General features: G+C 36.8%; 1 protein-coding gene across 1 annotated transcript in view; it reads left to right on the forward strand.

The window, feature by feature from the left end:
- The first annotated feature begins 713 nt into the window (after positions 1-713).
- Positions 714-16,485, forward strand: part of LOC148954789 (iron-sulfur cluster co-chaperone protein HscB-like) — a 46,995-nt gene continuing 31,223 nt past the window's right edge. Inside the window, exon 1 of the mRNA XM_089107935.1 lies at positions 714-760. Coding sequence (XP_088964061.1) covers positions 724-760 — 37 coding nt within the window. The 5' untranslated portion in view covers positions 714-723. The remainder of the gene's footprint in view (positions 761-16,485) is intronic.

Here is a 16,485-nt window from a genome sequence, read left to right on the forward strand (position 1 = left end):
CGGTCTCGCACCGGCGACGTGTCTGAGCTCCCTCCGAAGTTCATACGACCACCCTTTCCATAAAAATTTGATATGCCTTCGAGGTATAACTTACAACGCTTGCCCTCAGAACTGTGGGGGGTTCTCATCCTCAAAGACATTATTTCTTGACTTTTTGACATCGTCAAACAAAATAGCTATCTCGAAATCTTGATTGGAGGTTTTGGGGGAAATGATGGGCGTGGGGGGGGGCTGTTTGCCCTCCTATCACTTTTGACTATTAAAAAGGGCACTAGCCTTCTCAATTTCCAATCGAATGAGCTCTTTTTAAAGTTTCTATGACATTTCTTTCTGTAAGAAATTCCCTGGTCTAAAAAATAAAATATTTTTGTTTTGAGATTTCGATTATACAGCATTGGAATTGCAGATTATACCAGGTAAGCCCCCCCCCCCCAAAAAAAAAAAATTAACCTATGGGCGCCCGTGCCTTGACACTAGGTGTATTATTATTTTTTTTATAACGTACTCTCTTTGTTGATATACCATTGAATATGATTAGTTTTTTTTAATACAATCATATTTCTCTTGATATTAACCTTCAAATATAATAAAATCAATTTCAAATCTAAACACAAAAATAAATTAATGAAAAGAAATCCATTATAAGTTTGATAAAATTGTCATCTATTTTACTTTTTTCTATAGGTGTCTCTTATTTGAGCCGACTATTTAACAATTTCTCTTATGGATATAGTAAAAATTATGACTACAGTTAGATATGGTAAACTTTTTTTGCGTTTTCTTAATGCTGCCTCAGTTTTTTGGGTAACTTTGGTAAAAGAATTTGAGGTCTAAAAGGGTTTGATGACTCAGGTACTTCTCAATTATTAATGTAACAGTGAAAAATTGGTCAACCCATCTTCTTCCCTTCCTGAAACCACACTGTTCTGGTCTTAAAACTTTATCTACAGCTACAGCCAGGGTTGCCAACTTTTTGGTCCATAAATATGTCCCTTGACTATCCAAAATTATGTCATTTTTAGCCAAAATATGTCCTTGTTTCCTCTTAAATATGTCCAAAATATGTCCATCTTGAAATCTCAGAACCTAGAGGTTATTTTTATTATCAATTGGGATATTGACCAAAAGACTCGTTGGAAACATCTTTCAAAGCAGCCAGTCAACATCAAATATATTGAAAACAAAAAAAAACATTTAATACAAGCACAAAACTCATAAAAACAAGTAAACACTAAAAATAATTTGTGGGAGCTTAAGATTAGTCTTCTAGCAAGAATTCATCTTGAAAATTATGTTCAGCATGAGAGTCACCCTTATTTCTTCCTTTGATAGCTATTTGCCAATCGGAGTATTTCTTGGGCATTTCAAAATGTATAATCCAGGATTCCAGTAACGTTCCAGAATGCCAAATTAGTTGTTTGACATGCATTAAACAACTAGTCGTTTGCATTAGAAGTCAAGTCCGTATTTTCGTTTTGATGTTACCAAGTAGCGAAAACTGTCTTTCAGCAACTGCTGAAGAGTGTGGCAGGCCAAATACCGTGATAATAAAATCATACAGATCAGTGTATTTTTCTATACTCTTGGCACCCATACATTTTTTTTGGGTCGACCAAAAAACTGATGAATTTGATTATTCAGAACAGAAATTAAAAGTTCTAATGCGCTTTTCCAGTGACCAAAAGGAATGGAGGGCAACTAAGCCCCCTTCCCGCTCTTTTTTTTCCCAAAGTCACCGAATCATAATTTTTAGATAGCCATTTTATTCAGCATGTTTCGAAAAATACAATAACTATGTCTTTGAGGATGACCCCCACAGTCTCCGGGGGATGGTCTGCAAGTTATGAACTATGTCCAATATTTACATATAATATTGGTTATTGGGAGGTATACAGAAGTTTTCAGGGCAAATGTTTTCTGGTAGTCGGGGGGGGGGTCAGGTTTTACGTGGGAGGATCTTTCCATGGAGGAAGGGTCATTGCTATGAAGGGGGCACAGGATTTCCCAGCATTATTTAAAAAAAAATAAGAAATAAAATAAAAAAACAATTTTTTCAACTGAAAGTAAGGAGCAACACCAAAACTTAATACAAACAGAAATTAATACGTACATGAGTGGGTTCGGCCCCTAGTCATTACCTTGCTCTTTGCGCTAAATATTTTTTTTTAGTTTCATCAGAGCTATTTATTATAATTAATGGCATTTATGATTAAGGGGCCATTCTTAGAAAACAGAAAGAAAATTTGAACTTTGGCGTAAAGAGCGAGGTATTAACTAAGGGCTACGTAAGTTAATTCGTAAGTTGCGTCAGATCAAAAGTACACAAAAGCCATTTAGCCAAAAAAAGTAAATTTAATATGCAAATTTTGGTATAATTATTCATATACGGTGAGCCAACATCAAAGCTGCATTAACTCAAAAATGTTCAGAAATTAAATAAAAAAAAAAGTTTTTTTTTTAAGTGAAAGTAAGAAGCGATATTAAAACTAAAAACAAACAGAAATTATTCTGTATATGAAAAGGGCTGTCCCCTCCTCAAATATATATATATATATATATATATATATATATATATATATATATATATATATATATTTTCGCAGTTCATATTATTGACATACGAATAAAGTAAACATGCCACTTGATGCCTATTTTTATGCTCTTTCCAAATAGAATAATCATTTTGTTGGATATGAATTTTAACTCCATCCCTATATATACCAATTCAGGGTATATATTTGCACATTAGGGGTGGGGGGGGGGGTTTGGTAAATTTTATTTATGATGCAAATGGGAGGTAAGTTTAAGCTTTACCCTCACCCCTCTAATATGCAAATATATACCCTGAATTTGTATATATAGGGGTGGGGGTAAAATTCATTTCCGACAAAATGATTATTATATTTGGAAAGAGCATAAAAAAAGCATTGAGTGGTATGTTTATTTTATTCGTAAGTCAATAATATGATTTGCGAAAAATTTACCTGATCACCTAGCTATATCATCTAATATTAAATTTTTACTTACTTAAATTTCTCTAAGCTCCTTTCCCATGATGAAAATTTTCAAACTGAAGGAATTTACCCCGGGTGTTTGACAACTTGGCTTTTGTTTTGATTTCAGACCATCAACAATGGAAAGGTTTCATTTTATTAACTTTTCATTGAGGTTTTTGTGTGACGTTTGGAAGCCGGAAGTAAGTTTATATGAAAAAGGCGACAGCTTGTCCTTTATCTTCACCGTGGCGAGTAAAAATCAGGGCTAATAACACCGTTTCTAGCGGAAAGAATTTGAAGGTATTTTCAGAACGTTTGCTTCGGGGAAGAGTAAGCAACCCCAGAAAATAAATATAGAGCTTAAAAATAAGTAAATACAAGTCTCAGCACTCATTTGGTAATGAGTGACATTTTTTTTATGAAAGTAATTTGTTTGACGTCATAAATTTGGAAAACGTGTACACTTTATATCCCAAATGTCTAAAATGTGTCCATTTTTTGCCCTATTATGTCATTATGTCCAGGCACATAGAAATATGTCCTTTGGACATAAAATATGTCCAGTTGGCAACCCTGGCTACAGCATCTGTAAGTCTAAACAGTATTGTCATGCTAAGTAATTGGTAAATTTTTTGCAGTTCAAATTATTGACTTACAAATAAAGTAAACATACCACTTGATGCCTTTTTTTATGCTCTTTCCAAATATAATAATCATTTTTGTCAGAAATGAATTTTACCCCCACCCCTATATATACCAATTCAGATAAAACAAAACAATAGTAAAAAAAGAGAAAAAACAAGGATTATTCAAGCCAGTGAAAAATATGGACTAAAATGCAAATATTTTAAAACAAAGCACAAATAAAATTTGAAGACCCTCTCTATGTAATGTTACACTTTACCCTTTCACCGTTACATGGAGAGGGTCTTCAAATTTTAGTTGTGCTTTGTTTTAAGGTTTGAAATTTTTTTTATAGTATCCTTGGATTTTTATTAGTAATTTTAATGCTATTATCTTGAACTTCGGACGGTCAAGCGGAGGTCTTGACCAAAATATTTGCATTTTAGTCCATATTTTTCACTGGCTTGTATTATCCTTGTTTTTCTCTTTTTTTACTATTGTTTTGTCTTATCATGATTAGCCAGTGTGGTCTCAGAAATTATTTATACCAATTCAGGGTATATATTTGCACATTAGGGGGATTGGGTAAAGTTTATTTCTGATGGAAATGAGAGGTAAGCTTAAACTTTACCCCCCTCCCCCCTATTCTTCAATTCCCCCTATTCTTGTTGACATGGTGAATTGGTATATATAGGAGTGGAGGTAAAATTCATTTCCAACAAAAATGATTATTATATTTGGAAAGAGCATAAAAAAGGCATTGAGTGGTATTTTTACTATATACTTTATTTTTAAGTCAATAATATGAACTGCAAAAAAATTTACCAAGTAATTTGCTTCCTACAGAAACCAAGCCAATGCCTTTATAATTACCACACTCACTTTTATCACCTTTGTTGTAGAGGGGTTTAATTGGAATTTTCCCAAAATTGCCAGATACTTTGCCTTTTCCAAAAATAATATTCATAATCTTGTATAATTAATCACAAGCTTCAGTAACTTACCATATTTTAAAAAAATAACTCACCAATCTACCAGAATCTAGGGTTGTATTATTTTTTAATCCTTTGACTACTGTCACTAATGTTTCCTAACAAAATAAATCTTCCTTTACATCCAAGGTGTCATAAGCTTTTTCATTCTTCATATATCTTTTTCTGTAACTCTATTATAGTTTTGCTAATTCTCAAGGTTACTGAAGTGTGTGATAAGTTACAAAAGATTATGAATAATATTTTTGGAAAAGGCAAAGTACCTGGCAATTTTGGAAAAACTCCACAAACTATTTCATTCTTTTATATATCTTTTTCTATAATTCAATTACAGTTTAGCTCATTCTCAAAATGTCTGTACACATTTCTTTAACTCTTTCATTATCACTAATTACAATAAGATAGGAGTTATACCTTATTCTAATCTTATCTGGAACAAGTCCAGATTGACAATTTCTTCTCAATTTATTAACATGCCAGTACAACATTTTACTATTATTCCATTAGGCTAGATCTTTCAGATCTTTGGTGATTTTATCCATGACCTCTGCTTCACACCTCCTTATGTCATATTGTAATGCTTTCACCACTTTTTTTTTAAATCCCTCTTATTTTTAAAAGAAAATAAATCCCTCTTCACCCAAATAAAACTATAAATCCCTCAAATAATTCTTGTACTAACAATCCCTCCACCTTTCTATTAAACCTAAATCATTTTCACTAATAACCTGAAACAAATGCAAAAAAACTGTTTCTTTCAAGTAAGGTTACCTATGGAGGTTTCTAAGTGATTTGACCTTTCCCCTGTCATCCCTCTCTTATTTTTGTTACTCCCTCAATGAAGCCATGCCTACTCTCTACTCCTAAGCGTTGTTGCATTCTGGAACTGCAAAACTAGGGTTAAAATTTTATTTGATGAGATACAAAAGTGCCTCACATGTGAGCACCCAATACAAACCAGTGCTCAAGGCAGGCTGCTCCCTATATCTGTCCATTGCTCCCCGTATCTGTCCCTGTATACAGTTATATTAGCCTAAATCTACCACTTTCCAAGACAGCAAAAGTTCTCTCATCTAGATTTTTTCCAAATAGAGTTTCTTTGGTGTAGATCTAGGAAAAACTGTATTGTGTATTATAATTAGCTTAGAAAAGGAACCTTTGATTAAAATTGTCATTAGGTAATGACTGGGCCTCGGTTAAGCCATCCTGACTAAGTGGACATCCACTGGGTTTAGAATTCTTTGTTCAATGGGCATGGGTTTGATCCCTGGCATGGCCAATTATTTGGTTTGGGATGAGGGTTAGTGATGTGAATCTGTAAGCTCAGTCAGAGTTGACTTTGCTCTAAATGGGTACCTGGAGAAATCTGGGGAAGGTAAGCAGGAAGGGTGTGCGAGAGCACAGGATGGCTGGCCCCCAACCCCCTATTGCACTTCCTGGCTGAAGGGCCACAAAACAGAGATCAGCACTGCTGGTTTGGACCTTAAGGGTCTAGTGCTGCCATACTTACTTTACTAGGTATTGCTGCATGACCATTGCTTTTGAGAAGGAACCACTAGAATAACAGAAGATTGGTACCACTGAATTCCTCCTTTTTCTTATTGTCTGTTTTCCTTGAATGCATTTACAATTTTTGCAAAATAACAACACTTCTAGGCTAGTTGCTGGGTAGGATACAGAATATAGGCTATTATTATTGACCCTATTTTGGCATTAATGTAGCCAGAGCTTCCTTTTGAAAAGATTCAAAGTAATTTAGGGAGAAGGGGGGGGGGGGTATGGAAAAATATTTTAGGCATTAATTTAGGTTAGCCTTAATGTAAGGTAAAAATTACTCTAGAGGCAAAGTGCTTTCTAGACAAAAATAAAGAAATTATTCAAACTTGTATAAAACTTTCCAATATTTTGAGGTATTTATGTTTGAGCTGATTTCAGAAGGTTTTATTTGCCTGGCTCTACAACTTACTTAAATATGTCAAAGAAAATTTGTTTAAATGCAATTGTTCAAATCTTCCATCTACTGGCACCTGAAACAAATATTTTGACTTCAAAAACAGGGCTTGATTAGCTCTCTTCTAAAATGAAATGTTTATCAATAACATTTTTTTTTATATTTATCAGAAATATATATTTATTTTGAAGATGAAGACTTGGGTATAACAGTAGTTTCACATTGGCTAAGTAGGTCTAACACAATGGTCCATAAGAATAAGTTGATTCTGATAGACTAATTATTTTTAAGCTAGCCAGTCATAGGCTGTTTTACTTCCTTATATTAAGTAGATTATGTTATAAAACGGGAATATAAATCCTGTGTACAGCCAAAAAGAAGTAAAAAAAAACAAAAAACTATCAAAGACTTTGGTAGTAAATAGCTTATATATGACCTATGCCAAAAACTGTGCCAAGCAGCTCTAAAATATGAAGAGTTTCAGTTTTTTATATGAATCAATCAATAATAAATAAATTTTAAGTTTTGTATCCTACACTAATCATTATCAACATATTTTGTAATAGAACAAAAATTTATGAAAACAGTTTTTGTTATATACTGATTTTATTCACAAAAATATTGGAACTACAAATATCAAGTTTTTCCAGTAACAGTAAGAGTTTGGGTTTGTGTGGTCTTCAACTCGGTATGGGTCAGGCGCCATAAATATTTAAAATCTGGTTTCTTGCCATTACAGGAACATTACAAAAAAACTTTGCACAAAATAATTTTTTTCAAAGAAAAAGTAAAGAACACCATTAAACCAAAAATGAACAAAAATAGAATCAAACCATCTACCAAGCACACAACTACCACAAATCAGTATCAATAAATAAATGAAACCCAAAACAAACAGAAATTAAAATAAGTCAAACTTAAAATGAGCAGAAATTAATCGGAGTAGGGTTCTAAACCCTATGCTGTCTAAAAGTCAGAATATAATCTGTACTTTACTGAAAAAAATTCAAATGAATTTACTGGAAAAAATGAGTATTGCCAGTTTAATATACATTTGCTGATATTTATTCCTTAAAATCTTAATTAGTTTTTTATTTCTTAAAGTCATAAAAGTGAAAACATTTAAAAGAATTTTTTTCAGTAAAGTACAAATTATATTCTGGCTTTGATGACAAGGCTTTGACAGAATGAAATGCTCATTTTCGGAAGTGAAAATGGTTCTTGCAGTAATGATAAATAATGGATAAATATATTATTTAAGGCTATATCTAGCCTCATTAGGGGGGACTAGGATGCAACTGTCACTGTAGTGACCATAATATTTGGAGAGTGTTTAAGGGGGAATTCAGTGATACCAATCTTGTTATTCTAGTGGTTTCTTCTCAAAAGCAATGGTCATGCAGAAATACCTAGTAAAGTAATAATGACAGCACAGATGATCACTTTGAGTCTTAAAAAGCACACTAGAGCGTCTGATTACCAATCCCATGAGCCCCCTCAGAAGTTTATATGACTACACTTTCTATACAAACCCTATACGTCCCCAGGGCAAAACTTACAATCCTTGCCCTTAGGGGGCTGGGAGGATTTGTTATCCTCAAAAACATAATTTCCAGACCTTTCAAATCGGCTGAACAAAATGACTATATCAAAATTTACCTCTGATCACTTTCGACTAATGAAAAAGGCACTAGTCTCTCAATTTTCAATCGAATGAGCCCTTTATGAAACAGCTACGATAAAACTTTCTATAAAAACCTTATATGCCCCACGGGCATAACTTACGATCCTTTTCCTGAGGGCTATGGGGACAGGGTTGCCATCCTCAAAGACATAAATTCCAGACCTTTCAACAAATGTTGAACAAAATAGCCATATCATAATATTGACTGGAAGTGTTTGGGGAAATGATGGGCATCAGGGGGAGGCGATTCTCTCTCCAATTACTTTCGACTATTAAAAAGGGCATTAACCCTCTCAATTTTCAATCGAAAGAGCCCTTTTTGAAGTTTTTATGACAACAATTTCTATAATAACATTATATGCCCCCAGGGAATAACTTACAACCCTAGCTCTGAGGGCTGTGAGGGGTTTGTCATACTCAAAAATATAATTTCCGGACCCTTCAACCAGTTCAAGAAAATAGCTATATCAAAATGTTCATTGGAAGTGTTTGGGGAAATGGTGGGCATGGGGGGCATTTGCCCTCCAATCACTTCTGACTATTAATTTGGGCAGTAGCTCTCTCAATTCACAATTAAATGAGTCCTTTTTGAAGTTTCTATGACTACGCTTGCAAAGACCTAATTTCCAGAACTTTCAACTATGGTGTGTTGAACAAAATGTCTATATCAAAATTTTGATTGGATTTGTTTGGGGAAATGGTGGGCGTGAGAGGGACGCTAGTTGCCTTCCAATCACTTTTGACTATTAAAAAGGTTTGAACACTGGAATAATTATTTTAGTTATGCTGACTGTGACATGTTTTATTTAAATTATATTAAAAACTAAACATGCCCAAAATAGCTGTGAGAGTTAGTTGCCCTCCAATCCCTTTCGACTATTAAAAAGAGCCTTGGCCCTTTGAATTTCCAATCAAATGAGCCCTTTTTCAAGTTTCTATGACCAAGATTTCAATAAAAATCTTACATGTCCACAGGGCATAAACTGCAACCTTAGCCATGAGGGCTCTTGGGGGAGTGTCATCCTCAAAGACCTAATTTCCAGAACTTTCAATTACATTGAACAGAATGGCTATCTCAAAATTTTGATTTGATGTGTTTGAGGAAATGGTGGGCGTAAGAGTGGGGTTAGTTACCCTCCCATCGCTTTTGACTATTAAAAAGGGAACTAGCACTTTCAATTTTTAATTGAATGAGCCTCTTTTGAAGTTTCTACAACAATGCTATCTTTTAAAACCTTATATGCCCCCAGGGCAGAACTTACAACCTTTGCCCTGGGGGCTCTGGGGGGTTTGTCACCCTCAAATACATAATTTCCAGAACTTTCAACTTCCCTGAACAAAATGGCTATCTCAAAACTTTAATTAAATGTGTTTGGGGAAAGGGTGGGCATGAGAAGGGGGTTAGTTGCTCTCCATTTAGTTTTGACTATTTAAAAGAGCACTAGCCCTTTCAATTTCCTATCAAATGAGCCCTTTCAATTTCCTATCAAATGAGCCCTTTTTGAAGTTTCTATGACAAAACTTTCTATAAAAACCTTATGTGGCCCAGGACATAACTTACAACCCTTGCCCTGTGGGTTGTGGGGGGGGGGAGGGTTTTCATCCTCAAAGACCTAATTTCCAAAACTTTCAACTACATTGAACAAAATGAATATCTCAAAATTTTGATTGGATATGTTTGGGGAAATGGTGAGCGTGAGAGGGGGGTTAGTTACCCTTCAATCACTTTGGACTAGTAGAAAGGGCACTAGCCCTTTCAATTTCCAATCGAATGAGCCCTTTTTGAAATTTCTATGCCAACTCTTTCATAAAAACCTTATATACCCCAGGGCATAACTTAAAGCCCTTGCCCTGAGGGCAATGGGGGGGATTGTCATCCTCAAAGACATAATTTTCAGAAATTTCAACTTCGTTGAAAAAATTGCTATCTAATAATTTTGATTGGATATGTTTGAGAAAATTGTGGGCGTGAAAGGGGGCTTAGTTGCCCTCCAATTACTTTCGACCCTTAAAAAGAGCACTAGCCATTTCAACTACGACTACGTTGAAAAAATGGCCATCTCAAAATTTTGATTGTATGTGTTTGGGGAAATGATGGGCGTGAGAGGGGGGTTAGTTGCCCTCCAATCCCTTTCAAATAATTAAAAAAGGCTCTAGCCCTTTCAATTTCCAATCAAATGAGCCCTTTTGAAGTTTCTTAGACAACGCTTTTAATAAAAACCTTGTATGCCCCCCAGGGCATAACTTACAACCCTTGCCCTCAGGGCTGTAGGGGGGGGCTATCATCCTTAAAGACATAATTTCCAAAGCTTTTTACGTTGAACAAAATTACTATCTAAAAATTTTGATTTGGCGTGTTTGGGGAAAAGGTGGGCGTGAGAGGGGGGTTAGTTGCCCCCCAATCACTTTTGACTATTAAAATGGGCACTAGCCCTTTGAATTTCCAATCGAGTGAGCCCTTTTTCAAGTTTCTACGACAAATCTTTCAATGAAAACCTTATATGCCCCAGCGCATAACTTATAACCCTTGCCCTGAGGGCTCTGAGGGGGTTATCATCCTCAAAGACCCAATTTCCAGAACTTTTTACAACCCTTGCCCTGAGGGTTGTGGGGGAGTGTCCTTCTCAAAAACATATTTTCTATCTGGAAATCAACTACGCTGAACAAAGTGGCTATCTCAAAACTTGATTGGATGTGTTTGGATATATCGAGGGCGTGAGAGGGGGGTTAGTTGCCCACCAATTACTTTCAACTATTAAAAATGGCACTAGCCATTTCAGTTTCCATTTGAATAAGCCCTTTTTGAAGTTTCTACAACAACGCTTTCTATGAAAACCTTATATGCAACGCACCCAGGGCATAACTTACAATCCTTGCCCTGAGGGCTGTTGGGGTGGGGGGGGGGTTGTCATCCTCCAAGACCTAATTTCCAGAACTTTCAACTACGTTGAATAAAATGGCTATCTCAAAATTTTGATTGTATATGTTTGGGGAAAAGGCGGGCATGGGAGTCGAGTTAGTTGCCCTCCAATCTTTTTCGACTATTAAAAAGGGTACTAGCCCTCTCAATTTCCAATCCAATGTACCCTTTTTGAAGTTTCTATGACAAAACTTTCTATAAAAACCTTATACGCCCCCAGGGCATAACTTACAACCCTTGCCCTGAGGGTTGTGGGTGGGAGGGAGGGTTTTCATTGTCAAAGATCTGATGTCCAGAACTTTAAATTACGTTGAACAAAATGAATATCTCAAATTTTGATTGAATGTGTTTGGGGAAATAGTGGGCTTGAGAGAGTGATCAGTTGCCCTCAAATCACTTTCGACTACTCAAAAGGGCATTAGCCCTGTCAATTTCAAAGCAAATGGGCGCTTTTTTAAGTTTCTGAGAAAACTCTTTCTATTAAAACCTTATATGCCTCCAGGGCAAACCTTAGAACCCTTGCCCTGAGGGCTGTGGGGGAGGGGGGGGTTGTTATTCTCAAAGACATAATTTTCAGAACTTTCAACTACGTTGAAAAAAATGGCTATCTCAAAATTTTGATTGGATGTGTTGGTTAAATGGTGGGCGTGAGAGGGGGATTATTTGCCCTCCAATTACTTCCGACTATCAAAAAGAGCACTAGCCATTTCAATTTCCAATCGAGTGAGCCCTTTTTTGAAGTTTGTTCAACAACGCAATCTATAAAGACCTTAAATGTCCCCAGGGCATAATGTAAAACCCTTGCCCTGAGGGCTGTGGGGGGGGGGGTTGTCATCCTCAAAGACCTAATTTCCAATGCTTTCAACTATGTTGAAAAAATGACTATCTAAAAATTTGGATTGGATGTGTTGGGGGAAAAGGTGGATCTGAGAGGGGGGGCTTGTTGCCTCCCAATCACTTTTGACTATTAAAAAGGGCACTAGTTCTTTGAATTTCCAATCGAATGAGCCCTTTTTCAAGTTTCTACAACAAAGCTTTCAACAAAAACCTTATATTCCCCAAGGGCATAACTTATAACCCTTGCCTTGAGGGTTCTGAGGGGGTTATCATCCTCAAAGACCTATTTTCCAGAACTTTCAACTGTGTTGAACAAAATGGCTACATCAAAATTTTGATTGGATGTGTTGGTTAAATGTTGGGCATGATTGGGGGCTAGTTGCCCTCCAATTACTTTTGATTATTAAAAAGGGCATTAGCCATTTCTATTTCCAATTGAATAAGCCCTTTTTGAAGTTTCTATGACAACGCTTTCTATGAAAATTTTATATGCCCCCAGGGCATAACATAACAGCCAATAGTTATGATGAATCATTTTCTAGTTATTTTTTATGGCTACTTGAGTTAAAAAAAAAAAAGTACTGCATTCAAAAAGTAGTTATGTAGCTAAAGGGAGTTGTTTGGGGTCTTATATTTTTATCCATAGCAAAAAAAAAGATATCATAGGCAGCGCAATAGCACTGCTTAAGTAAAAAGCGATGTTGGCACAATGTTTTGTTTTTTGTATTTTTCTTTCTAGACCAGTGCACTTGGTATCGAAACTCTGAAAAGGGCTCATTCGATTGGACATTGGAATGGCTAGTGCCCTTTTTAATGTTCGAAAGTGATTGGAAGGCAACTAACACCCCTTCCACGCCCACCATTTCCCCAAACACGTCCAGTCAAAATTTTGAGATAACCATTTTGTTCAACGTAGTGGATTTCCAAATAGCAGGTATGTTCTTGAGGAGGACACTCCCCCCACAGCCCACAGGACAATGGTTTTAAATTATGCCCTGGGGGCATATAAGGTTTTTATAGAAAGCTTTGTCATAGAAACTTCAAAAATGGTTTATTCGATTGGAAATTCATAGGGCTAGTGCCCTTTTTAATAGTCGAAAGTGATTGGAGGGCAACTAACCCCCTCTCACGCCCACATTTTCCCCAAACACATCCAATCGAAATTTTGAGATAGCCATTTTGTTCAACATAGTTGAACAAAAGTCCTGAAAATTAGGTCCTTGAGGGAGACACCCTCCCACAGCCCTCAGGGCAATGGTTATAAGTTATACCCTGGGGGCATATAAGGTTTTCATAGAAAGCGTTGTCGTAGAAACTTCAAAAGGGGCTCATTTGATTGGAAATTGAAATGGCTAGTGCCCTTTTTAATTGTCGAAAGTGATTGGAAGGGACCTTAAACCCCTTCCATGCTAACTATTTATCCAAGCGCATGCGATCAAAACTGGGAGACCATTGTGTTGTAAAGCATAGTTGAAAGTTCCATCAACTTAGCCCTCGATGGGAGTAGCCCTCACAGAGCCCTCAGGGCGCAGCTTATTAGCAATATGCGGAGAACTTATAAGGTTTTTATTTAAATTTGCATTGTAGAAATTTGAATCGGAGCACATTCGATTGGAAATTCAAAGGTCTGGAGTCCTTCTGAGTAGGTAAAAGTGTTTGGAGGGCAACTTAACCCCCTCTCACACCCACCTTTTCCCCAAACACATACAAAAAACATTTTTCGATAGCCATTTTGTTCAACGTAGTTGAAAGTCCTGGAAATTAGGTCTTTAAGGATGACAACCCCCCTCCCCAACAGCCCTCGGGGCAAGGGTTGTAAGTTATACCCTGAGGCATATAAGGTTTTTATACAAAGCGTTGTCGTAGAAACTTCAAAAAGGGCTCATTCCATTCGAAATTGAAATGACTAGTGGCCTTTTTAATAGTCGAAAGTAATTGGAGGGCAACTAACCCCCCTCTCACGCCCACCATTTTCCCAAACACATACAATCAATATTTTGAGATAGCCATTTTTTCAACGTTGTTGAAAGTTCTGAAAATTATGTCTTTGAGGATGACAACCCCAAACAGCCCTCAGGGTAAGGGTTGTAAATTATGCCCTGGGGGAATATGAGGTTTTTATAGAAAGCGTTGTCGTAAAACTTCAAGAAGGGCTCATTCGATCAAAAATTGAAAGGGCTAGTGCCCTTTTTAATAGTTGAAATGGAGGGCAACTAACCCCCCTCTCACGCCCACCATTTCCCCTAACACATCCAATCAAAATTTTGAGATATTCATTTTGTTCAACGTAGTTAAAAGTTCTGGAAAGTAGGTTTTTAGGATCACAACCCCCTCAGAGCCCGCAGGGCAAGGGTTATAAGTTTTATCCTGGGGGCATATAAGGTTTTTGTAGAAAGCGTTGTCATAGAAACTTCAAAAAGGGCCCATATGATTGGAAATTGAAGGGCTAGTGCCCTTTTTTATAGCCGAAAGTGAATAGAGAGCCACTAACCCCCCTCTCACGCCCACCATTTCCCCAAACACATTCAATTAAAATTTTGAGATAGCCATTTTGTTCAACGTAGTTGGAAGTTCTGGAAATTATGATTTTGAGGATGAAAAACCCCCAAAACCCCTCAGGGCAAGAGTTGTAAGTTATGCCCTGGGGGGCATATAAGGTTTTTACAGAAAGTGATTTAGTAGAGACTTCAGAAAGGGCTCATCCGATTGGAATTTGAAAGGGCTAGTACCCTTTTTAATAGGCAAAAGTGATTGGAGGGAAACTAGCCCCCCCCTCCCCTCCTTCTCACGCCCATCATTTCCCCAAACACATCCAATCAAAATTTTTAGATAGCCATTTTGTTCAACGTAGTTGGATATCCTGGAAATTAGGTCTTTCAGGATGACATTCCCCCCCCCCAGAGCCCTCAAAATTGAAAGGGCTAGCGCCCTTTTTAATAGGCTAGTTGAAACTTAATGGAGGGCAACTAACCCCCTTCTCACGCCCACCATTTCCCCAAACACATCCAATCAAAATTTTGAGATAGCCATTTTTTTCAACTTAGTTGAAAGTTTTGGATAATATGTCTTTGAGGATGACAAACCCCCCACACCCCTTAGGGGAAGGGTTTTAAGCCTGGAGGCATATAAGGTTTTTATAGAGCGTTGTAATAGAAACTTAGAAAACTTCGAAGGGCTAGTGCCCTTTTTATTAGTCAAAAGTGATTGTAGGAAAACTAACACCCCTCTAAAACTAAACTAAAAACTAAAACTAACGCCATTTTGTTCAACGTAGTTGAAATGTCCCGAAAATATATCTTTGAGGATGACACTCCCCCCACAGCCCTCAGCGCAAGGGTTGTAAGTTATGCCCTAGGGGCATATAAGATTTTATAGAAAGCGTTGTCGTAGAAACTTCAAAAAGGGCTAATTCGATTGGAAATTGAATGTGCTAATGCCCTATTCAATACTCGAAATTGATTGGAGGGCAACTAAAACCACTCTCAAGCCTACGATTACACGAAACACATCCAATCAAAATCTTAAGATAGACATTTTATTCAACGTAGTTGAAAGTTCTGGAAAGTAGGTCTCTGCCAGCGTTTTCGTAGAATCTTCAAAAAGGACTCATTCAATTGGGAATTGAGAGGGCTAGAGCTCTTATTATTAGTCAAAGCGATCAGAGGGCGAATGCCCCACCTCCATGCATATCATTTCCCCAAACGCTTCCAATCAATATTTTGATATAGCAATTTTGTTGAAAGTAGTTGAAGGGTTCGGAAATAATTTTTTTGAGTATGACAACCCCCAACAGCCCTCAGGGCTAAGTTTGTAAATTGCGCCCTTGGGGTATATAATGTGATATAGAAAGTGTTGTCGTAAAAGCTTCAAAAAGGGCTCTTTCGATTGGAAATTGAGAGAGCTGTTGCCCTTTTTAATATCCGAAAGTAATTAGTGGGAGAATTCCCCCCCCCCCCCCAACGCCCATCATTTCCCCAAATGTTTCCGATCAATGTTTTGATATGACCATTTTGCTCAACGTAGTTGATAGGTCTGCAAGTTATGTCCCATTCTCCGCTTTAACGCTCACTTTATTAAGGAGCTCCTGGAGTCGCTGCTTTTTCATTTCCAGAAATTCCACATCATCCGCAAAGTCAAGGTTCGAGAGGATTTTATTTCCGACAGTTATTGCGAAGCCAGCCGCTTCTCTCAAAACATAATCAATTAAAATTACAAATAAAAAGCGTGATAAAACGCATCCCTGTCGCACTCCTGACATAATTTTGAAGTACCTAGTTGTTCCGTTCTCTGGCTCTACACAATATTCCATATTTTCATAAAAGAATATGACTAAGTTTGTTATTATCTTGGTAACACCATGACACTGTAAAATCTCACAGAACATGCCAGAGTTAACGGAATTAAAGCATTTTTCAAAATCGAAGAAGAGACTGCATATTATGTTGGACCGGGCATGTACTTCTTGCATCAGAATCCTGAGC

This window comes from Artemia sp. Qi Xiang Cuo, chromosome 2, assembly GCF_049724085.1.
Source record: "Artemia sp. Qi Xiang Cuo chromosome 2, ASM4972408v1, whole genome shotgun sequence".
Classification (NCBI taxonomy): Eukaryota; Metazoa; Arthropoda; class Branchiopoda; order Anostraca; family Artemiidae; genus Artemia; species Artemia sp. Qi Xiang Cuo.